Source organism: Arvicola amphibius, chromosome 3, assembly GCF_903992535.2.
Source record: "Arvicola amphibius chromosome 3, mArvAmp1.2, whole genome shotgun sequence".
NCBI lineage: Eukaryota > Metazoa > Chordata > Mammalia > Rodentia > Cricetidae > Arvicola > Arvicola amphibius.
The window spans coordinates 43,256,367-43,279,981 of NC_052049.1; the positions used below are offsets into that span (position 1 = coordinate 43,256,367).

Below are 23,615 nucleotides of genomic sequence, written 5' to 3' on the forward strand. Positions count from 1 at the left end.
TTCATTTTTATTTACTTTTATTAATTCAGATAACCAAAGAACTGAATTTTCACCAAATTGGTGTAGACAAATGAATCCTTAAAAATCTAAAAGTTCTGTGCTTTAGTCCTAACAACTGACTAAACTCTAAGCAAAACAACTTTTTATGGGCCAAGAGAATAATTGTATTGTGGAAAAGCTGAAGATGCGCACGCTTCATGGAAGCAGTGCTGGAAAGGGTGTGGGTGTAGCTTCTGTGGAGCCTGAGCAGAGGCGAGGGGAGAATATGTACGGGACCTACGAGGCCCCAGGTCTGACCAGGGCATGCAAGTTTGGGTGCAGGGCAAGGGAAGAACTCTCCAGCCTGCAAGACCAAGTGTTCTTACATGAAAAATTCGCCTGCAGCCACATCTCTACTTACCAATTTGAAGATATATAAGTGCACCATAGTAAGGTACTTAGAAACTTTGGTGCTGATCCAAGTTAGCAGGTTGGTTTAATGCTTTTACAGCATAAGTTAACTTGCTGGATTTGGAAATACTAGATGTTAAAATACACTACTCTAATGACCATGAAATTAAAAAGAAAATATCTATTAACATGTTATTGAAAACACTTATTTATATATAAATCTCATTATTATACAAAGGCTTTCATGATGGTATGCCCAAGGCTTTTATTTTAAAAAGTACAGAATGAAATTCGTGATTTTATTATTTTTTTTGCAGTGCTTCCATTTGTGACTGAAGTGAAGGAGGAAATATCAACAATGGCTCTCCATGAAGTCATAAGTTCAGGGTGAAACTCACTTCAAAATCGTTTCAGAAAAAATAAATATATAAGCAAGTGCTCATAAAAACTGCCACAATACATATGTAAGCATCAAATACACTAGATATAATAAAAATCAGCTTTAATGACGATTCTGCTGTTTCCACACAAAAAGCTCTGTGTTTGAGGTATCACCGTAAGACATGCCAATATGGCACATTGTGTATCACCTAATAGTCCTGACCAGCACAGAAACTCCCTGCCAGACTTGCTAGTAAGCTAAGTGATTCTCTTTAAAAAGGGAATATTTTAATTGTTATAAAAACATGGGAGGCATGTGCTAGGAACATGCATTTCATAAAACATTGACACTTGTTACAAATACTTTCATTATTATCTTATAGATCCCATTCATTTAAAAACATAAGATCAGTAAAGCAGTTTTATCTTCAATGATATTATTTAAAAAGTTGAGAGATTTAAAAACAACAGTGAAGAACTTCACTATCTTTATACATTACACAGTAGATAAAGCTATTAAACTCCTCAGTATCAAGAGCAAACTACTACCACCAACCTAGAATGCCTCTGGAAGGACGCCATTTAGTAGCTGCTGTGTAGATTACTTGGTTTGACTGCGGTAAAGCCATGTGGCAGTTAACTTAGGAAGTGACAACGCTAGCCTAACACACAGAAACACAAAGACCCAAAAGGATGTGCTTTGCGTGTACAAATATCTATACTTGAGGCATGGCTGTCAATTAACAAGATGGATTTAATACCAATGGGCAGAGAGATAAGGGTCCCAACATGTGAAAAATATCTTTTACGAAAGAGGCTGGGATATGCTGCAAAGCGTAATTATATAGCAATTCCAAGGAAAGTACAATAATTAAAAATATTGAATTCTTCAATTTCCTGAGAGAGGCCAGAGATTCGGTTACTTTTTGGTGAATTCAGAACGGTTAGGGGAAGAACGCTTTTCCTTTTTTCTCTTCTTTTTTTCTTTTTTGTGATGTTTTCCTTTTTTTGATTTGTTCTTCTTTTCTTTTTTCTTTTCTTTTTTCTGATACTTCTGTTTCTTTTGTTTTGAAGAGTCCTCTTCGGTGGAGCTGGAATAAGACCTGTGGGCAAGAACACATCACGGTTGGCACTGCAGTGGGGACTGCAGAATTAAGGCGGATCTGAGCCCCTTAACTCTTGGAAGAGAAAGTTTAAACACAGCCTTCTATGCTCTTTAAATGCAGAATTCAAAGTTTTTGCTGCTTGGTCACAGAAGGTGATAAAGCTACATCTATATTCTGCTTAGCTCTAGTAATGCAATGGGCTTTAGATGCGGTGAGAATGACATTCTTTCTGGCGCTGTGACAGGGATGCACACGGCCTGCCCTTCAGAATCTTAGAGGGAAAACTGAAGCAGAAAGAGCTCCCGACCTCATGCACACAGCGCACTTGTATATGTAATAACTGGTTAGCATATTCTCTAAAGTCACAAAGGGATGCAATTATGGCTAGATATAAAAAGGATTCTAATTGTTCCTTAGGATGAATGGAGAAGAGATGAAAATTAACAAAATAAAAGCACTTTTGTGATTCCTGTGATTTTTCATGATAATGAACTTGATCCTTCTGTTTGCAGTGCTAGACAAGAGTACTTGTATTTCTGAGTAATTTTTATTACTTGCAGAATGGGTGCTTTTAAATAAAAACTGTATGTAGATGAATGAGGATGATTTATCATTATACTTTATTAATATTTTAACACAAAATTGAGAGGGAAGACCCATAGAATTCCCTTTTCTGATACGGGCTGCAGCAGAGGCTGGGAATGAGGAAAAGAAACAAACAAAAATTCTATCTTTTCAGATCTTATATAAAGCATAACATTTTACCTATGCCCAAATTAAAAATATATGTGACAACACAGAAATTGAATTAATTTAAAATCAACAGGTATCTCAAAAGTTAGTTCATACAGGTAACATTATATGGACTGAGCAGGTTCTATTTATATATTTAGGAGTCTATCTATCTATCTATCTATCTATCTATCTATAACCAATATTTGAAAGCTTTTTTTTTTAAAGTCACGAATTTAAGAGAGAGTCCGAAAAAGTGTATGGGAGGGGTTGGAGAAAGGAAATGGAAGGGGGAAATTCTGTAATTGCATTTTAGTTAAAGATTTTTAAAGTTAGATTAGCAATTTAGGGGCTAAAACCCAAACTAAGAAACTTCAGGACAGACACAGGGAGCAAAAGCGAATCCAGAGCCTGCAGTGTTCAGGGATGCCTGTCTCAGGAGTGGTTTGTGCGAGGCCCTGCCTCCACGCTGCCCCTCGATTCCCCCCTACTCTCTTGCTGGCCTACTTATTTGCACACATACAGCTTCTTCTATGCCTGCACATTTCCTTCATCTTTTTGGTCCTGGATTCTCATTTATAAGGCAAAACTAGGTTTGGGCACAGCACACTATGAGATGGCTATCTGTACATGTACGAAGAAGTTTGGGTTTCAGGTCCTTAGAACTGCAAGGCTTGGCATAGACAGGTCTGAATATAATCTCTAACTACAAACCAAATATAATAAACCAAATATGTCAGAACATAAACAACTACATAGTCTCATGTTTCCTCCATGCAATGCAACCTGCTGCCTTAGCACAAATCACAACACACTTGTCAGAAATCTGAGCCTCTGCTCCTAGCAGTTCTTATGTTACCCCTGAAAGTGAGCTAACTTTGACCATTGACAAGGTTTCTGAAGTATTAAATATAGTCGAGTGTATTATAAAATTATAAAGTAATACCCAATTAAAAAAAATCTGGGAGAATAAAGTTCAGACCAGACCTCAGTATGAGCGAATGCTCAAAAACATGTCTACTTACCTCAGTTTGAACAAGACTGTACTTAGTAACCAGGAAGGGTTTGTCTCTTAACGGCATTTGGTCAATTTCTTTAATTAATTATTAAAAATCTTACCAGTAAAAACATTCACAAATGGCTAGTGAGGGTTGTGAAAAAGCTGAAGGAGGTTTGGGCTTATGAAATTCTATTAAATCCCATGAAGAAATTAATTTCTTAGTCATGGCAATGAAAGAAGAATACAGACATTTAGAATCCAATTTCAAAATGAGCAAAAATATATACAAGGAATTTAGATGTGCATCAAATCAAATTTTCAGTTCTCACTCTAAATGTGAAATCCAGAACACAAATGTATAAAGGAGGAGGGGTACTACCTCTCATCAGGACCTTGGTTTGTTCCAGTGAGAACATGCAAAGTCACTGTGTGATGACATCATTTCTGATTCCTAATTTCTAATGTCGAGGGTTTTGCTACTTCACTACAGTAAATATAAATATGTTATTCTCATTAAGAAAACTTTAACAGTAAACTGGACTATATGAAAAAGAAAATTTATTATTCTTCCAGACTAACAGTTTATGTTTTTCTTTTTCAACACTTAAAACAACCTACTAAAATGTACCTTTTCCTCTTTTTCTTTAATTTAATTTTCTCCTTGCTTTTTTCCTTTTTCTTCTCCTCTTCTTCATTTATTCCTGCAAGGGAGAAAGTGGAGGAAACCATCAGTCACCACAAATCTACGTACAAATATGCTGTGTGTACCTGTGTGTGCATGTGTGCACATGTGTATTTTATTTTACAGTTAGAAAGATGAAGTCAACATAAACAGGAGTAAAAAGTAAAAGCAAGAAAGGACCTGCAAAATGACTTCTCTTTCATAGATGGTAATTACAATATAACGATGATATCTTGTACTAGGAAACTCAGAAGATCACATTAGCTCATAGGTTATGTCTTAACAAACTTAAGAATGAAATCAACCGAGCATCTGGCTATTCACATCGATATGAAATCAGAAATTAGTATCAAGAGGAAGATTGTGTAGAGGAAGATTACAAATATGTATAATCAAACACCACAGCCTGACCCAACTTCTGTGTCAAAGGAAAGTGAGAGAGAAAGCACAGCACACAGTGGGTCAGCAGAGCAGAAGGAGAGGACACAGCACACAGTGGGGACAGGGGTGCAGGAGAGGACACAGCATACTCTGGGAAGAGCGGAGCAGAAGGAGAGGACACAGCACAAAGTGGGTGCAGCAGAACAGGAGAGGACACAGCACACAGTGGGTGCAGCGGAGCAGAAGAGGACACAGCACACGGTGGGTGCAGCAGAGCAGGAGAGGACACAGCACACAGTGGGTGCAGCGGAGCAGAAGAGGACACAGCACACGGTGGGTGCAGCAGAGCAGGAGAGGACACAGTACACAGTGGGGACAGCGGAGCAGGAGAAGTCACAGCACACAGTGGGGAGAGCGGAGCAGAAGGAGAGGAGACAGCACACAGTGGGTTCGGTGGAGCAGGAGAGGAGACAGCACACAGTGGGTTCGGCGGAGCAGGAGAGGACACAGCACACCATGGAGACAGCGGAGCAGAAGGAGAGGACACTGCACACAGTGGATTCAGCAGAGCAGAAGGAGAGAACAATGCACACAGTGGGTGCAATGGAGCAGAAAGAGAGGACACAGCACACAGTGGGTGCAGTGGAGCAGGAGAGGAGACAGAACACAGTGGGTGCAGTGGAGCAGAAAGAGAGGACACAGCACACAGTGGGTGCAGTGGAGCAGGAGAGGAGACAGAACACAGTGGGTGCAGTGGAGCAGAAGGAGAGGACACAGCACACAGTAGGTTCAGGGGACCAGGAGAGGACAGCCCATGATGTTAATTTAAGTACCTGTACCAAGTAAGAATCTGAGACAGCCCATCAGGGCTCCTCCTCATGCTTAACAACTATTTTTTACCTCAAGTTGGAATAATACAAAAATTACTGTTTAAAGCTCTCTGAAAATCTAGAACACAATGAATTTACTTCTGTATAATATCTACATAGAGGATGTGAAGTTTATAAACTTCCAGCATCATACTGATCCCATTATATTAACAAGGCTTTTAAACATAAGATGGAATGAAGAGTAGAGACACTTCTTTTACAACCAACTGAAGCTGGTTTTTGTTGTTTTTTTTAATAATATAAAAACTTTTTATGTAAATCTCTCAATGATTTTTAAAAATTGTTTTTACTTATGTGACTGTGTGACTATATGCCCCATGTATGCAGTGCTGCAGAAACCAAAGAAGGGTGGAGGATTCTCTAAAGCTGGACTTACAAACAGCTGTGAACTTCCTGAGCGTTGGGGAACATTATTTTAAGGTGTGACTTCTGTTTATGCTGCATTTGCTCACTTCTGTGAAGCTGTGTTACTGTGTCTGCCTAAAACACCTGATGGGCTAATAAAGAGCTGAATAGCCAGAGAGAGGCAGGAAAGATAAATAGGTGGGGCTAGCAGGCAGAGAGGATAACTATGAGGAGAAAAGGATCTTAGAACAAAAGAGGAAGGAAGAGGACTTTGGGGAACAGTCACCCAGTCTTCCAGCTACACAGTCAAACACTGGGTAAGAAGAAAAGGTATACAGAAATAGAGACAGATAAAAGCCCCAAGGCCAAAGACAGATGGGATAATTTAACAAAAGATGGCAAGAAACGAACCAAGCTAAGGCTGTACATTCATAACTAAGAATAGGCCTCCGTGTGTGATTTATTTGGGAGCTGGGTGGTGGGCCCCCCCAAAAGCTCAAAAAAAAGTAAGAGCAAAAACAGCCAACAGCACCTGAGGTGGGAGCTGAACTCAGTCCCCGTGGAAGCACAGCAAGCTCCGCAACCGCTGAGCCATCTCTCCAACCCCTCTCAGGTACCCTGTGGTGAGAGCCCGTCCAAAAGCAGACAGGAAGCTCCGGGGCTATGTGCTGACAGTCTTAGCATGCTCCTTTGCCTATGCCTAGGATTCTCAGTGTTCCCTAAATGGCTATGAAGTTTCCGAGCATCTAAAATCTCTGCTAGTTGTCAATGGGACCTGGCAATCCGATGTTTGTCTTATACCAGTGTAACAGGCAACAAGCAAGGAAAAAGCAAAATACCAGCTATGGAATCAGAAGCTGACTTGCCTCCTGATCGCTACTCTCATGCCAGTGACTTCCATCCAAGCCTATGTTCTGACCTGTGCTGCAGCCCTTGCATGTGGTAAGAAAGACAACTCTGTGATGGGCACAATTACACAAGTGTGACCTGGCCCAGAAGGAGACACAGGAGAAACACCACGCTCACTTTTCTCTTGCAGAGCCTGCAATTTGTTCAGTTCTTCATTTTCTTCATCGCTGTCCTCACTGCTTGTGCTACTGACGTCCAACACAATGTCCCTTTTGGGGTCAACCCGGAGGAAATTGCGGCACTCAAAAGTCAGATGACCAGCTAAATAACAAAACAAAACAAAATGAAGACCAAGAAGGCTAAATGTAGTTGCATTTCATTTGCATTGTAATAAAGCTTGTCTGAAGATCGAAAAAAGTAAAACAGCCACACTGGCCAGCCTTACAGACCAGGCAGCAATGGTAATCCCAGGAGCCACAATGACACACTCCTTTAATCCCAGCAGACACGCTAGCTTCCCATAGAAACCAGGTGGTAGTGGTGCATGCCCTCAATCCCAGAACTAGAGAGGATTATAAAGCGGGAGGAGAGGCTCTCAGTCTCAGTCTCATTCTGAGGTTTCCTGGAGGCAGGATCGCCATTTTTGAACTGAGGTTGATGTAAGAGCCAGTGGCTAGTGTTTTAGTTTTCTGACCTTCAGGCTGAACCCCAATTTCTGTCTCTGAGTTTTTATTAATTGTGTTTCAGATAAAACTACACATGCATCTGTGTTCTTCGTTTTGGTGCTTCACGGGGGCAATGGAGTACAAGGTCAATAACAACACAAGAGCCTTAACTTTTATTCTGTTGCTGTAGGTTAGACTTTTCCCTATACGCTTTTTGCTTGCATACAGTATTCCAACAGAACTTTCCCCTTCTCCACTGGAACTTCTAATTCAGGAAACATTGTGGGGGCACTTGTCATGCATTCCGGAACACTGAATCACTGTTTTCCCTGTCTCACAGCACAGGATATTTTACATTATTTAGATTAAGGTAACTAAAAACGTTCTCGCATACATGAAACCGTATATTTTATTCGCTCCCTGTAGCCTCTCCTCCTCTGCTTGCCTGCCAACTCATGTGGTTACAGCTTTCACCTAATTCAAATGGTCATAATGCATAAGCATCACACAAAACTAAAAATACTTCTCGAAAGGATTTAAAAAACGAAATATTTAAATTCTGATATCACTTTTCCTAAAATTCTTCCAGTAAGAAAACTTCAGTTACTGTTCCCTGTGATAGTTCTCACTAACCTGATCCTGACAGGATTGGGGATCACCTGAAGACAAGCCTCAGGCTGTCTTGGAGGGTTTAGAGGTTAGTGGAGGTGGGAACATTCGCCCTATGTGAGGCAACAGCATTCTTAGGGCTTGGTCCTGGACACACACACATACACACACACACACACACACACACACACACCACACACAGAGACATGGGGGGGAGGAGAGAAGCAGAGGGAGGGAGGGTTTCAATGGCTCCATTATCTTTCCCAAGCGCTGTCTCAGTCCTACCCCATTCCCATCATGGTCTGTGATATTTATTTTATTTGTAAGGTTTTTTTTTTTTTTTTTGTAAATAACAAAGTTTATAAATTAATTTCTTACTCTTCATGGAAATCTTTGTTGAATCACTTATATTTGTTAGAAAACAGCCCTTCAATGAAGTGGCACATTCTAAACAGTCTAGTATAGTTAGCACAGATGTCAAACAACTTTAGAGACAGCAAGTAATGCTGAGAAAAACCATTGGTAAGGCTTGCAGAGCTGCTGGATTTGCCTCGAGGAATGCTGTTTACAGAATCAAATCAAGGTACTGTATGTAATTACATAGGCTTGGGTGTACCTTCTAATTCTATTATATTAATCACATGGAAGACATTGTTGAAATCAAGTTTTTTTGCACATACGCAGAAATTCTGGGACCAATACAAAGGGATAAATTTGTACAAAGGGATAAATTCAGCAAACATTCAAAGATTGTTTTTAATGTTTTAACTCTTTATCTGGTATCCAGAAACAAAGCAATACATACATGTATATATAGCATATACAAGCGTACATACATATACATGTTTAAATCTTTTAAAGATTTACTTATATATTTTATATGTGTGTGTTTTATTTTTATTTATTTCTTGCCTGCATGTATGTGTATATATATCATGTGCATGCCTGCTGCTGGTGGAGGCCAGAAAAGGATGCTAGCTCCCTGGGACTGGAGTTTCACATGGTCATGAGTTATCGCATGGCTGCTGGGAATCAAACCCGGGTCCTCTAGAAGAGCAATAAGTGCTCTAAACTGTCTAGCCGTCTCTCTAGCACCACCTAGATTTTTATAGACATAGTCTTTTCTTTTATATTTTAAATTATCCTAGTTCTATTTTCTTCAAACTTCTAAATCTCCTGTTAACCCCTCGAATTTCATGGCTCCTTTGCTAGTTACCAAGTCAACTATAAATCCTGGCAGGGGCTCGGGACCACCCACGGAGCTGCTGAAGTCAGGATACTGAACCATACTGCTCCCTCCCAGCCCCGAAAACAATGGCCCCAGCAAACACAAGAAGATAGAAAGTTGCTTTTCAGTAAACTTACGGTAGCCACATTTTTTACAGCCTGCTCGGACATTGTCCTTGTTGCAACCTGAAATAGAATTGGAGAACATTTGGAGAAATACATGTAATTAAAAATAAAGACTTCATCATATGATAAAATCCTAAGAAAACCTTTTGTTCCAAAACTTCCTGAAAAACAACTCTAATCTTAGCAACACTACTCAATTATTTTGATTAATAATTAACTTACTCAAAGTGAATTTACCCAATTCATTTGACCAATATTTCAAGAACATATATTTTTCTAATTCAGTAGGAAAACAGCACTATAGTTGAGAATTTAAACATTTTAGGAATCCTACAACATCAGGGAAGAAATTCTAGGACACCATGGCTTATTGTTGAAACGTAATTAATTTACCATATATCTATAAATACCTACCATATATATACATATACATATAATATACATACATAGAAACATTAAGGTGTAACAAACGTTTTGTGTCTTTCAGTAGAAAAAATAATTCTACCTTTTCTCAAAGAAATTGATGATATTCCATAAAATGCACTGTAATTGTTTGGTATCATAAAATAACTTAAATTTAGCACTTGAACTTTGATAAGTGAAAACAAAGTAATCACAGTTCAATTCTGATAAAAGTTCACAAATATTCACATTATGTCTGTGTAGTCAATACATACAGATGGTGCTGAAATAAAGGAAAACTCATTTTGAAAACTGTGATAAATACACACCGAAGTGAGGACTTTGATCACTTCAAATGTGCATTTTAGCAGTGTGGCAAATAGTTCCCCAGTGATGTGCAGCTCTCAACTACTGTCCTTCTGCAAATGACTTTTATCACCAAGAAGAATAACTACACACAGTAAACACCTTCATGTCTCCCCAATCTCAGCTACTCCAGTTTATTTGTCTCTCCGGAGAAACCAGGTAATAGGGTTTTTTTGTTTGTTTGTTTTTTGAGACAGGGTTTCCCTGTGTAGCAGTCCTAGTCCTGGAACTCACTCTGTAGACCAGACAAGTCTTGAACTCACAGAGATCCACCTGCCTCTGCCTCCCGAGTGCTAGGATTAAAGGCGTGCACCACCACTGCCAGGCTAATAGTTGTCCCTTTTAAAAGTCTGACATGGTGTTTTTTAGAATCATCCATATTATAGCATGCACCAGAACTGCATTATTTTTTAGGGCCAAATATTCCGCTGTACATCAAAATGAACTTTAACCTCTCAGTGGCTTCTGTAAAGCAACGAGAGACCAAGTGCAACATTATTCCATTTCTCTGGTGCAGGGTGCCCACTTTCTAAATCAGTTATCATCCCCATGTGAGGCTACTGTAAAATGTAGAGAGCAGAGAGAAAACCTTAGTAGTTGTAAATGAAAATAATTTTTAAACCACTTCTTTAATATGATAAGGTTGAACACTAGTTATTTCCCCCTACTCCTAATTTGGAGAAAAATATTATACTAAACGAGTTGCTTCTGTAAACACAGTCCTACAATGTGTACTTAAATAACAAGCGTTGCTCTATTGCCCATAGACATCCTTAGAGAACATCCAAGTAGATGCACCTTGTATCCAGGTGATGGGACCAGGCGGATGCTGCATCCCACTGACATCTGAGCCTCCCATGAACACACAGCACAGCTGTTAACATCTCCCCGCTAGCCTCTGAGTGACAGTTCCATCACGTCTGGAGCTAGGACCTTTCTGACACTACTCACTACACCCTCCTCCTATCCCTTCCTAAGAACTCATTAGTTACAGTTCTTCTGAAGCCAACTTTCACCTCAAACTCTAGAAGCTGTTACTATTTTTTACAGTATTACATGCTTAAATCAGAGAGGGTGTCACCGCTGAAGTTTCTAAGCACTGTGTACTGATTGATCCCTTCCCTTTAGACGCTGTCTTTACTTTGTCCTGTAAGAACCCACATGCCACAGTTAGCAGGATCAGCTGTGGAATACGACTGGATTAATATAACTTAAGGCTTCTCCATTATAAAAATAATTGCATGTTGACCAAAAAATCAGAGAATATGGGTCAGTGTTGTTTCCATAGAATCCACAGATGTTGAATAATATGGAACAAACTGCTTTATGCACCAGTATTACTACTGCCACAGACGAACAGTGACAGGCAGGTGTGAAACTCTCTCACCTCTGCCTGTGCTAGAACTGAACTCATTTAGAGCAAGAGACCCTGATGTGAACTCATTCTTCAAGCGCTTCATATTTCTTTTTTTTCTTTTCTTTTTTTTTTTTGGTTTTTTCGAGACAGGGTTTCCCTGTAGTTTCTAGAGCCTGTCCTGGAACTAGCTCTTGTAGACCAGGCTGTCCTCGAACTCAGAGATCCACCTGCTTCTGCCTCCCGAGTGCTGGGATTAAAGGCGTGCGCCACCACCGCCCGGCTGCGCTTCATATTTCGAGAACGAACAGAACATGAAATTTTTCTCAGGCTATCTTCTGTAAACAAGACAAAACGTTTTATGACGAAGAAATAACCAGATCTCCTTACAAGCTACTTCCTTACTAGCCTTTGACTAAATTAAGATCTCAGTTTTACTTGTAATCATTTGCAAGACTGCCTGGCTAATGAAGGCTTCTGCAGACCTTTGAGACAAGGCAAAGGACATCACAGACCTGGGGAAAGTGATGTAATCATAGTTCACCCTGTTGTCAAGATCTGGCTTCTAGCTAAGTATCTGTAATTGTTGTGTGGAGCTGCAGACCACGTTCCCGCCCGGCTCCCGGCCGCCTGGCTAGCATATGCCCCAAAATAACAACACAAAAACTGTATTCTGCCTGGCCCATTATTTTCAGCCTCTTACTCACATCTCTAACTCATATCTAATAATCTGTGTAGCACCACAAAGTGGTGTTTTACCGGGCAAGATTCTAGCATACGTCCATCTTGGGCTGGAGCTTCGTTGCATCTCTCTCTTAGGAGAGGTATGGCAGTCTGCCTCAGAGAGGAGAGGCGGGGCAATTTTCTGAGCCATCTACTTCACTTCCTTTTTCCTGTTCTGTCTACTCTGCCCACCTAAATGTTGGCCAATCAAATGGGCCAGGCAGTTTCTTTATTAGCCAATGGGAATCCTCCATCATTTCCCCTTTTTCTGTTTAAACAAAAAAGAAAGGCTTTAACTTTAACATAGTAAAATTACATATAACAAAACAGTTATCATGCAAAAATTACAGTTACAATATTTATATCTACTTTATCTTTTATCATAACAAAGGAAAACAACTATAACTATCTATCTATCTATTCTTCTTCAGCTCCATCAAAGACTCCAGAAGGACACAATATTACCTAAGTAAATAAGAAATATGCAATTTCCAAACTCTAGAAATGATAGAGACATCTTGCTGCCTGGACAGTCACCCAAAGTTCTTTTGTACTGTTGGGACATCCATCTTCAGCCTTCAGGCCCAAAGTATCCAGAGACATTTCCATGAAGCAGGAAATTTCAAAGGCACTTCAGTCAGTATCTGCTGTGTCCTGCAGAATGTCTCACAGACCCTTTCATGAGAATCATCTCACATTTAGGCAAGTTCAGCAGTCCTCTCTGTGGGTTCTCTGTGTCCAGTTTATGCAACAGTCCAAGCAAGAGCAGTTTCTTGCCCAATGGCTATCAAACTCCATAAGTAGCCTCTTAGATGCCCATCTTCCTCTTGAAGTAGCTTGTGCTGCCAGGAGCAGATGTGTCTCATTGTCATGAAAAGTCCTAAGTTATTAAGACATTTAAGTGGAATATTCTGTAGTCTTTGAAAGATATGAAGAATGTCTATCTAACTGAAATATATCTCTATATATCTTGAAAATCTAACATGACTATAAGCTTTACTATTATCGATGATAATCCATTAACAACCTATATTTCTTAATTATACATTACATTTTTAAAATGAACTACACAATCACAATACCTTAATCAAGATCAGAAATACATATACATATAACAAAATTGACCTTAAATTTAAATCACTAAAGCAAAATCCATATAAATGCAAATTATTCATATCTATATCATATCCCCCTTTAAATGTAAAACAACATTTGTAAACAATATTTGGGAACATGGGCGCAGTTATTTCTCTCCAAACTGCTTCCTGCTGAATGGGGACGCTGTTAATCAGATCTTTCATAGTGTAACCTGTGTGCCAGGTTCATCTCAGTCATCAGTTGGGTGAAGTAATTTTCTTAAAGTGTTCACAACAACCTTTCAGGAGGTTGTGGTCTATCATACCATATTGGGGTGATAGCAATCCAATGGGTCTCATTTTCTGTAAAAATAAAAGAAGAATCTCTTTTCCAAAGCATCATATCCTTAGATCCAAATTTTAAAGTCAAGGTATTTTCAAAATATCTATTCTGGATTAGTTCAGCAGCATTTATAAACAAATATCTTTTAGCAGCTGTTGCTCCTTCCTCAGCATTCAAATAATTCAAAGAGAGCATAATAGCATACAGTATCAAGATTCTCCGTATATTTTCCATCTTTGTGCAGCTTTGTTTTAACCTCTATTTCGTTTATTTTTACTTTTACTTTTTGAGACAGGTTCTTTGTCCTGGAATAACTCTTTAGATCAGGCTGTCCTTGAACTCAGAGGTCTACTTGCCTTTGTTTCCCAAGTGCTGGGATTAAAGGTGTTGTTACCACACCTTTAAATCACAGAGTTCAATCTACCTCTGCCTCCCAAGTGTGGGGATTAAAGATGTGTACCACCACACCCAACTACTCTTTCTATCTTTTTTACTTTTTTTTCTTTCTTTTTTGTTTTTTGTTTTTTTTTTGGTTTTTCGAGACAGGGTTTCTCTGCAGCTTTTTTAGAGCCTGTCCTGGAACTAGCTCTTGTAGACCAGGCTGGCCTCGAACTCACAGAGATCCGCCTGCCTCTGCCTCCTGAGTACTGGGATTAAAGGCGTGCGCCACCACCGCCCGGCTCTATCTTTTTTACTTTTAAGGACTTTAACCTTTATCGTGCATATATTTTTAACACAGTGTAAATCATTTAGAGGTTTTCTTTGTTTTTGAATCTCTATCACTCTTTTTCTGACCATATGAGCCTTTAAATTACTGAGCAATATGGGTAGGATTCAAGCCGCGGCTTTGCCAGCTAGATCCTGCCATTCCTTAGCTTTCCAGCCTCATGGCGGAGGTACCCCTGTAGCCGTTTTTACTGCCACAACTCTATGGAGTTTCAAGGTCCCTGCCAGCAAGCAAGCTGCAACAGTGTTAAACAACAACCAAAAGCTCCATTGTCAGGACCGCCTGCTTGAAAGAGTCAGAGTTTGCCCTGGCAGGACGGCCTAGAAAACCGGCATTTTTAAACGGCACAGCTTTTTTCCTGCTACGGCTGAAAACGGAAAAGCATGCAGGCAGTTTTTCATCAGCACCACTTAAGTGTTTCGTGGCAGGATCTCTTAAAAGAGCTGCAGGGATTTGCAGCTAAAGCTGAGTCAGGAAGCCTCTCTTAGATGAGAGCTCTTGCTAGCCTCTAGCAAGCAGAGCCAGACCCGAGAAATTGCTGCTATCAAGAAAACATGCTTTACTCTATTCTTTCCCAAGCTTTCTCAAGCTTTCTGTGGATCCAGTTATCCATGTTGGGAGCCATTCTGTAGTGAGGGGCTGTGGGCTGCTTTCCTGCAGCCCTGCTCCTGATCGCCGGGCTAGCTTGTGCCCCGAAATAATTACACGGAAACTGTATTCTTTTAAATACTGCCTGGCCCATTATTTTCAGCCTCTTACTCACATCTTCTCTAACTCATATCTAATAATCTGTGTAGCACCACAAAGTGGTGTCTTACCGGGAAAAATTCTAGCATACGTCCATCTTGGGCTGGAGCTTCGTTGCATCTCTCTCTCTTAGGAGAGGTATGGCAGTCTGCCTCAGAGAGGAGAGGCGGGGCAATTTTCTGAGCCATCTACCTCACTTCCTTTTTCCTGTTCTGTCTACTCTGCCCACCTAAATGTTGGCCAATCAAATGGGCCAGGCAGTTTCTTTATTAGCCAATGGGAATCCTCCATCATGTCATCTCAACATCAAGAGGTTGAGGCAGGAGGATGCTGAGTTTAAGTCTAGTTGGGCTACGTAGTGAGCTTAAGGCCAGTTTGGCCTATGGGGCGGGGAAGGGGGGGTTCATTCATTTCCAAAGCACGACATAGTGGCAGAGTGCTCGGTTTGGTGTACTTCGCCTTTTCTGGTTTCTGAACATTATTAGCAAGGATCTTCTTAGAGTCAATAAACTCCTTTCTTTTTCAATTTAATCTTTGGTTTTCTGTCATTCAGACAGGAACTCTAGCTCTTGTGTGGTGCGCCCCCCCCCCCCCCCCCCCCGCAGAGAGCCACTCTCCCATTTACTTGTAGCTCCTTGATGCTCTTGGTTTCCTCACCACTAAGCTGGCTTAGGCAGCGATGCCTCCTGCCCTCTTCAAGTTCTCCTTGGTAATCAGGACCTGCAATCTAAAGGTCACCATAGAAGCACATAATAAGACCAGGTTGTGTGTATGCTGGGGGTGGGGCACTGAGGGCTGCATTCCAGTGGTGAAAGCCAGCAGGAGCAAACTCAGAACACATTTGAAGGGTTGCGGAACACTTGTAACTCGCAGGAGGGAGAAACTCACCACTGTGGAAAATCAGCACATCCTGAGGAAAAGACCGATGGCCACTGCAGAAAAATGGGAAGAAGGCAAACAGTGGACCAGAAAGCATATGGAAAGAAAACAGGAACGGCTCTAAAACATGTAGGAAATATCTTTATATGGGAAATGCTCATTAATAATGGTACCAGGATTCCATTTTCTCCTATGAAAGGAGCTCAGGTAGAGAAACTTGAAGAGAGCTTTGAGTGGGGCACACTCTGGAATGGAAAGTGGGGGGAGCACACTCTGGAAGGGTCAGTGGGGGAGCACACTCTGGAAGGGTCCGTGGAGGAGTACACTCTGGAAGGGTCTGTGGGGGAGCACACTCTGGAATGGTCCGTGGGGGAGCACACTCTGGAAGGGTCAGTGGTGTGTAAATGAGCATCGTGTGAAGTCTACCACAAGGCCTTACTCCAACAACCCCACACCTGAGAACTCAGTTTACTTGCATAAGTGCAAACCAACTACGTATAAAGTTAATCACAGCAACATAGTTTGTAACTCTAAGAACAGAAAGAGAATACTATCTAAGTTATGGTATGAAGGAATGAGGCCAGTGCTTCATGAAAGAGAACAATCCCTAGCACATACAGGAAGAGGAAAGAAAGTTACAGCAGAACTGTCTGTGATGCTGCACTTACATAACAAGGACCGAACTTTACTTTGGTTATTTATTTCTTTTCTTCTATAGCAGTGGTTCTCAACCTGGGTCGAGAACCCTTTGGGGGTCAAACGACCCTTTCAGGGGGTCGCCTAAGAACACTGGAAAACATATTTATATAATGATTCATAACAGTAGCAAATTCCAATTATGAAGCAGCAAGGAAGATAATTTTGTGGTTGGGGTCAGCACAACACGAGGAGCTGTATTAAAGGGCCACAGAGTTAAAAGGTTGAGAACCGCTGTCTATCATACACACATAAATTCTTTGGTTGCACTTTTTTTTTTTATCTGCGGGCCTTTTAATAGATGTAAATTATATTTTAGTAAAGCAGCTGACACAGAAAGAAAACTTACAAACAGCAACAGTGAGGAGTAAGGTGAGAAAAGAAAAGAATCAGAGAAGAAGGAAGCTGAGGCCAGAGGATGACAAGCTGCTGGGGTTCCGCTGTGGAAACAATGTTTCAAAGACTGAACCGCAACGGCTAAAGAAAGGGAGAGAAACAAGTGAAGAGATTCTCTTGGCAGCTCTCAAAATACGGCGAAAACATCAGATCTGACATAAAATACAGTTATTTGGAAGATATATTTTCTGATTCCCAAGCCAAAAATTAGTTTTGAAATGCTCTGTAGACCCTGTTGGCCTGTAATTTAAAATGTATGCCTGTCTGCCTTCAAGTTTATAGTGCTGTTCCTGCCTCTAGCTCCTCAGTGCTGCGATTCTAGGCAGGTACACCACACTAGGCTCAAAGTCAACACTCAGCTACGCAAACTGGAACTGTCAGGGCCTCACGAGATGGCAGTCTGGGGTCAGAACAGGCTGTACAGTCAGCATTCTTCAGAAACTTTGTTTCTGCTTGCCAGGAAAAGTTGTTACTTTCTTATCTACTCCTACCACCTCCCCCCCCCCCCCCCCATCTCCAGAAAAGAGCATCTCGTTTTCTATTAACTCTAACAAGTCTCCAATAACTCAAGGACCCACACTGGTCACCTGGCTTAACTTGCCCTCCTCCCCCAGCAATACAACCCCTGTATCAGGCAAGACTCTCCAACCATTTTTGCCATCTTCTCTGTTCCCATAGCCCTGGCAACAAGTTCCCATATCCCTGGCAACGGCCAGTCCGCTTCACTCCCCACCATTTCTCTCTGCTCCTCTCTCTGTCCCTGAGAAGTAACCATGGCAGATACCCCCAGACGACTCTGGCTATTCTCCCTCTCATATCTACAATAAAAACCTTCCCCCTTAACCATGGAACAGGCATTTAGGTGGCTTCTTTACTGAGCGCCTCAAAAACCGTAACAGCAATCAGTAGAACCTACTTTCCTATTTTATCATCTGTCTTGTACTTTGAAAATATAATCATTTAATGTCAAAAGCAAGCAGCTAAAGCGTCTAAGCTTTCTCTGTATCACTTAGCAACTGCATCACCTCTACCCCAGGGCACCATCTTTTCACTTTTAATTTAATTAGATTCCGTAACAGTGGGTTGGATTTCTTTTGTTTTGTAATCATTTTCCATTTGGTTATCTTATTCATTTAGGTTAACATACTGTGGGGTTCTTTCAATAGAGTATTAATTTATTGTGTGTGTGTGTGCTTTTTAACCTAAGATAGTAGGGATATTTAATATAGGAATGATAATGTCTGTATAAAATATAATTGTCTTGTGAAAGTTGAATATAAAAATAAAACAAGTGTTTAAACTTTCTACTGGTTTATATTAATAGTTGTAGACACACTCTCCTTTGGGATCTTACACGGAACAAGGAGACTAAAATAGAAAAAGAATAACAGAAATTAGAAATCTTTCAAGAATTTAAACAGTAAGCTAAATGAAATTCTTGATGGAAATTCCTTGAAAGAGCAGATGTCCTATTGTTTATGCCTCTTTAATCATTTGATCCCTAAGGGAGGGGTGAAAACGCAGCTAGAACCCCTTCAACTAATGATATGAAACAGCTAACTTAAGTAAAGGCATAAAATTCTTCCTTCTATTTGCTTCACAAAATAGCGGATGAAGGAAAGCTAAGCTGGGTATGGTGATACTGCCTGTAACCAGAGACCGCAGAGCCTTTAGCTTGAGATTAGCCTACTGTATTGTGAGTTTCAAGCAGATCTGAGCTACACTTAGCAAGAAGTTACAGGGAGAGTTTGGAGTAATCACCAAAGTCTCCTTCAAAAATATATTGCAATCTCTAACTAAGATAAGAACAAGAAGCCTGTGGTCTTTCCCAACCCAAAGATCCCTAACTTCCCTCTTCACTCTGCCCAAATTGGTGAAATCTTAACTGGGGAGCCCAGGTACCCATAAGCCTTGGGTATATAACCAAAAGTTATTGTCACTGGACAATAAGTATAATCTGTGGTCTAATGAAGTAATCAAGACTGCCAGCACTGGATTGTGCTTGTTGTAAATGAGCCATAAATCCTATATATGGATGTATAACTCTGAACTGGTATTAGACAAGTCATCAAAACAAAAAAAGTCCCTCACTACAAGAAGCTACACCATACTAGGTTACCTAGGGCAGTGTACATTAGCATCCTGACACACGCAGCCCCGCCCCTTGGGGGACCTTGCAGTGTGCTCTTGTGTGCAAGACAAGCATACCCTGTCCCTTTAACAGGCAAAACTCTGCCTATTTCTATCTCTTCTTCCCTTTTCTCTCTGTATCTTTCTCTCTTCTCTTTCTCTGTTCCTGTCCCCAGAGGCTGGTCTCTCCCCTCCTGTCCCCCCCCCCCCTTTTTTTAACAAGATTTCCCACTTAAGCCCTGTTCTCCTGTGTGTCTGTCTCTCACCCGCAGTGTCTGCCAGGCCTGTCTGTCTCTCACCCAACATGGGCTCTCACCCGCCAAGGTCTCTTTCCTGCCGCATCATATCCGTGTACCCATAGCTGTGATTCATGACAGACTGTGCTGGACAACATGAAAAAAGAACGTATAAGCTTGCTAATAAGCATTTGAAAAGTGACAGGCAAGACTGTCAGCTGAAAACCCGAGGCTGGAATGAATATATAATGAAGGGATAACAGTAACAGAGGCACAAGACACAGAAAGAAAACGCGCGCGAGGTCAGAAAAGAGCCGAGTCGGGTTTTCTGCATCACTGATGCATATATAAGAAAGGCAGAAAAACATTGGTCATGCTCAGAGCTATACACTTCGTTCTTGTTGAGAAGGGCGGTTTAATAGTTTAGAAGCTGAAGAAATTCTCCCCTTCCTTATGGAGACAATAAAACAGTCTACGGAAGGTTAAGTGACTTAAAGAAAATTACAAAATTCACAGGTAACTGTCTGCCTCCCAGAAATGATAGACTCAGACATGATTTTATGAACATTGTTTCAGCAGCCATGTTAGAGAGGGAAGTTGCCTAGAGTGTGGCTGAGGAACGAGGGAAATAGGCTGGAGTGTGATTCCGCATGTCTGTGATGACGTAGATGCTTCAGCAATACTGAAGGGAGGTGAGAAGGAAATGTTAATGTGGCACTGTCATCCTCTGTCCTGGGGACAGACTTCCCCGGGAGACACAGTCCCTATCAGTAACACACACTGCCACTTGTGCCTGGCTGACACTTGATGGAGAACAGCGACTCACCAGCCCAACTTCAACGACAGCAAATCTGATAACTGTGAACGAGCAAAGAAACGCTCCAAAGAAAGTAAACTTCGCTGAATCCTATGTTCAATGCTGTGTGTGAAATAACTAAGCATCTCCGATTTTCCTAAGGTCTTCAGTCTCTCATTGTTACCTACATAATGGTTTAAGCTAGCATACAATGCTGAGGAACAGCAGCGGGATCATGTGACCGCTGAAACAGACAAGGCTGGTGGTTTCTGAAAAGCAGCCTCATTACTCTATAGTTACACCTTATAATAACCAGGAACAGTCATCCCAAGCTGAATCCATTGCACCTAACATAAAGGAGCGTGACACAATACTTGTCCTCCTTGATGATCACCTCAATGGAGCTCTATTTTCCTCCCATGCAGCGTCTGGATCGATCATCCAAGAAATTATCTTAACACCTTCTGTGTCTGTATTTTCTAAAGCGGGTTGCATTGTGCGTCCGAGCCATCTGTCGTGCCTATTATCTTGATTTTTGGTGGCTTTATGGAAGTCGTTCCATCTAGCTTAATGACACAATTTATTGTTATGCTTTGAAGCATTATTTTGAACTGAAAGGTTAACATATTTTTAACACTGGTCTCAAGTTTAAGAGCATCTCAAACAAAGCGAGAAGAAAAGTCGCTTTTGTCCCTTTTCTTAAGTAGCACAGTTTCATCCCGAAAGTTTTACAGCGTGTCTCCTGGTGTACTCAGACCACATGGGCGCTGAGAACACCTGATCAAATAATAAACAGCGACAGAGGGCCAGCTCCAAGTACAGGGGCGTGAGGGCCAGCTCCGGGTATAGGGGCGTGATACAGAGATCACCAGAACCTCTCGAAATGCCCCAGCAAGCTACTGTTCAGACTTGTCTCTCTCTGATGTCCCCTTATATGCCATTATTCCCTAGGATCCAGTCAGCGCTCCTCTTCACACATTACACACCCTGGCCATACAGTCTCATTCAGGCTTTATCCCTTAATTCCTATGATGTGTTGTTCTCAACTCTAACTTCCTGCCTAAGATCTACGTATTCCTTATGCTATTAGCTATTTCCGTTTTGGGTCCGACTAACCTCAACGCAAGCTCCAAACGGAACTGATCGCCTCCCACCCCCAACTCTGCTCTTGGGAGATGTCTTCCCAGTTATGAGGCCTCTCCAATTATCTCACATCAGGAGCCAGGTGAGTGTCTTTTCCCACCTACAACAAAGCAGTCCTCAATTTGGTGGTGATTCGACCACCAAAGACACACCTCCAATTTAGCTGCTTCTCTAAGGAGACCACAGCCTCAACAGGTGTCATGGCATACATAATTCACCAGAAACTCCCCAAACCACCCACTGTGCCTCCAAATTAGCTGACTCTCCTCTAGGTCACTGCATCCTAAAATGTAACTTAAAAAAAAAAACAAAACTAAAACCCTAAAGCAGTTTCCTATTGTCTGTCAATATCCAAACACTTCGTTCTTGCTTAATGTCCTTCAATTACAGGGCATTTCTTTATTGTGCCACCGATAGGCTAGGAAATGCACTCCCACAAGGTGGGGAAGAGCTGGGATAACCTGCCATTAACTCTTGTAATAGCCAAGTTACCTGATTTCTATGTCCCTCCGCCTGTAAAGTGGGAATATGAACAGCTATCTCGGAGCGGCTGTTATTCAAGGAAGAGCAAAAATTACAATGTTTAACATAGTATCAGATGCATGGGTTACATAGTAAATGTTCGATACTGTGATTATGGCTTTAGGTAATTTCTCTTTTCTCTCACAGCTCAGGGAAGGTTAGCCACAGTAGGCACCTTTCATCTCCTCTTCTTTCTTCCTCTTCACAGCCAGTCCCTCTCCCTGCAGGCCCCCCCCCCCCCCCACATTTTAGGTCTCATCTGGAACATAAACCTTTTGTACTCTGCATCCTGCTAGGTGTCCACACTATTTTGCTTGCCACAGCCGTAGTCCCACTTTCTGTAAATTCCTCCCTTTTCCCTGCTGAGTTCCATGAGAGCAAAGGTGGCTCTCATGCTCGCGACCACACCCTGAAGAGTGGACAGTCATTTCTCTCCTCACAGCTCCAGACGGGCTCCTTGGCAAACTGCGGAAGTGAGGAAAGAAGCCACCCCACCCTACCTCCACCCTCACCCCCAGCTATCTCTTTAAGAAGGTTTGGAAAAGGCTGCCAAAGAACAAAGGCAGAGATCAAACAGCCGCAGGAAGCACAGTTTTAAGCAAAGTCGGGGCTTTGCAAACATTTTCAGGGTCTTTTCCACGTTCTGTGCATTGTAAATCTCCAAAATTCGCGGCGGGAATATCTCTTAAAAACACCTGCCAAGAGGAGTCTGCCGAGACAGACACATCTTGCCAAAGGCGGCTTGGGAAGTTTTTGCAGCTCCTGAACTCTCTAGTAAACTGGAGTAGCAGACAAAAACATCCCCGGAGCATGCCTTTTTTTTTTTTTTTTTTTTTTTTTAGGTTAGAAATCTCTGAAGATAAAATTGAAACCTAGAAAGAATCAGATATAATTCAACAAGGCTCCTTCTTTTACAGATAGGGAAACTGAGGCCCTGAAGGGCACAGCAAACCGGCCTACAGCCACACTGTAACTACAGACAGGAAGAGCCAAACAAACCCCAGGTGCGCTTCTGGACTTGGTGTCTTTCAGTATAGTGTGTATGGCTCCCTGGGTTCGCCAGATGTTCACATTTCGAATTTTATTTGAAGCCCTGTGAAAGTTCCTGTTAGTCTTCTGGGTAACTTGTCCTCTTAGGCCTAGAGTTTACTGCTCCCAAGTCTTCTCTTCCTCCTACAGTACACTTTCCGTGTAAGCCTGGGCAGTTCGGGCTTGCCGAGGAGCGACCGAGACGACCTCTCCCTCTTTCCTCGCTCCCTTTGGACTTGTAGTGTAAACTTTTTTTTCACGTAAACCAACCAGCTCTGTACATTTTCAGGCCTTCGTCTGAATCCCCGAGGACTCCCCGCCGCCCCGCTCCCTGGACTCCACTGCTCGCCCCATTCCTCTGTAAGGGGACCCTACGGTTGATCTTCACCTGGGATTGCCATGAGGCAGGTGAGCGGAGTCCTGAGCTTTCGAGGTCGCTTTAGGGTCAGGTCCGTTGCGAGGATAACGCACTATCGGAGAGATCTCTCCCACCCGGTCCCCACAACTATAGCACACGGCAGGGGAAGGCCAGATGCGCTCCCGGGGTTCGCGGAACTAAGGCGCAGCGGATGCAATTTCCAGGGGAGTCCTACCGCGGAGCACACATGGTCGGAACCATTTCGGCCGACTTCGGGAGGTGAGTGCTAGCTGAGAACACCTGGTGTGG

The 23,615-nt window shown here is 41.8% G+C and overlaps 2 protein-coding genes across 2 annotated transcripts in view; one reads left to right on the forward strand and one right to left on the reverse strand.

The window, feature by feature from the left end:
* Srek1ip1 (SREK1 interacting protein 1) lies at positions 1-23,518 on the reverse strand. The gene is made up of 5 exons (XM_038321641.2): positions 23,337-23,518; positions 9,396-9,443; positions 6,934-7,077; positions 4,238-4,310; positions 1-1,874 (listed from the first exon to the last, which is right to left on the reverse strand). Exons 1-5 carry the CDS (start codon positions 23,347-23,349, stop codon positions 1,691-1,693), a joined length of 462 nt encoding a protein of 153 aa, XP_038177569.1. The 5' UTR covers positions 23,350-23,518; the 3' UTR covers positions 1-1,690.
* Positions 23,450-23,615, forward strand: part of Cwc27 (CWC27 spliceosome associated cyclophilin) — a 175,797-nt gene continuing 175,631 nt past the window's right edge. The window contains exon 1 of the mRNA XM_038321639.1: positions 23,450-23,585. The gene's annotated coding sequence lies outside the window, so the exon portion shown is untranslated. The remainder of the gene's footprint in view (positions 23,586-23,615) is intronic.

Coding starts and splice junctions, on each gene's coding strand:
- Srek1ip1 (XM_038321641.2), bottom strand. Junction 7,078..9,395: donor CTGTAAAAAATGTGGCTACC/GTAAGTTTACTG, acceptor TTTGTTATTTAG/CTGGTCATCTGACTTTTGAG. Junction 1,875..4,237: donor TTAAAGAAAAAGAGGAAAAG/GTACATTTTAGT, acceptor TCTTGCCCACAG/GTCTTATTCCAGCTCCACCG.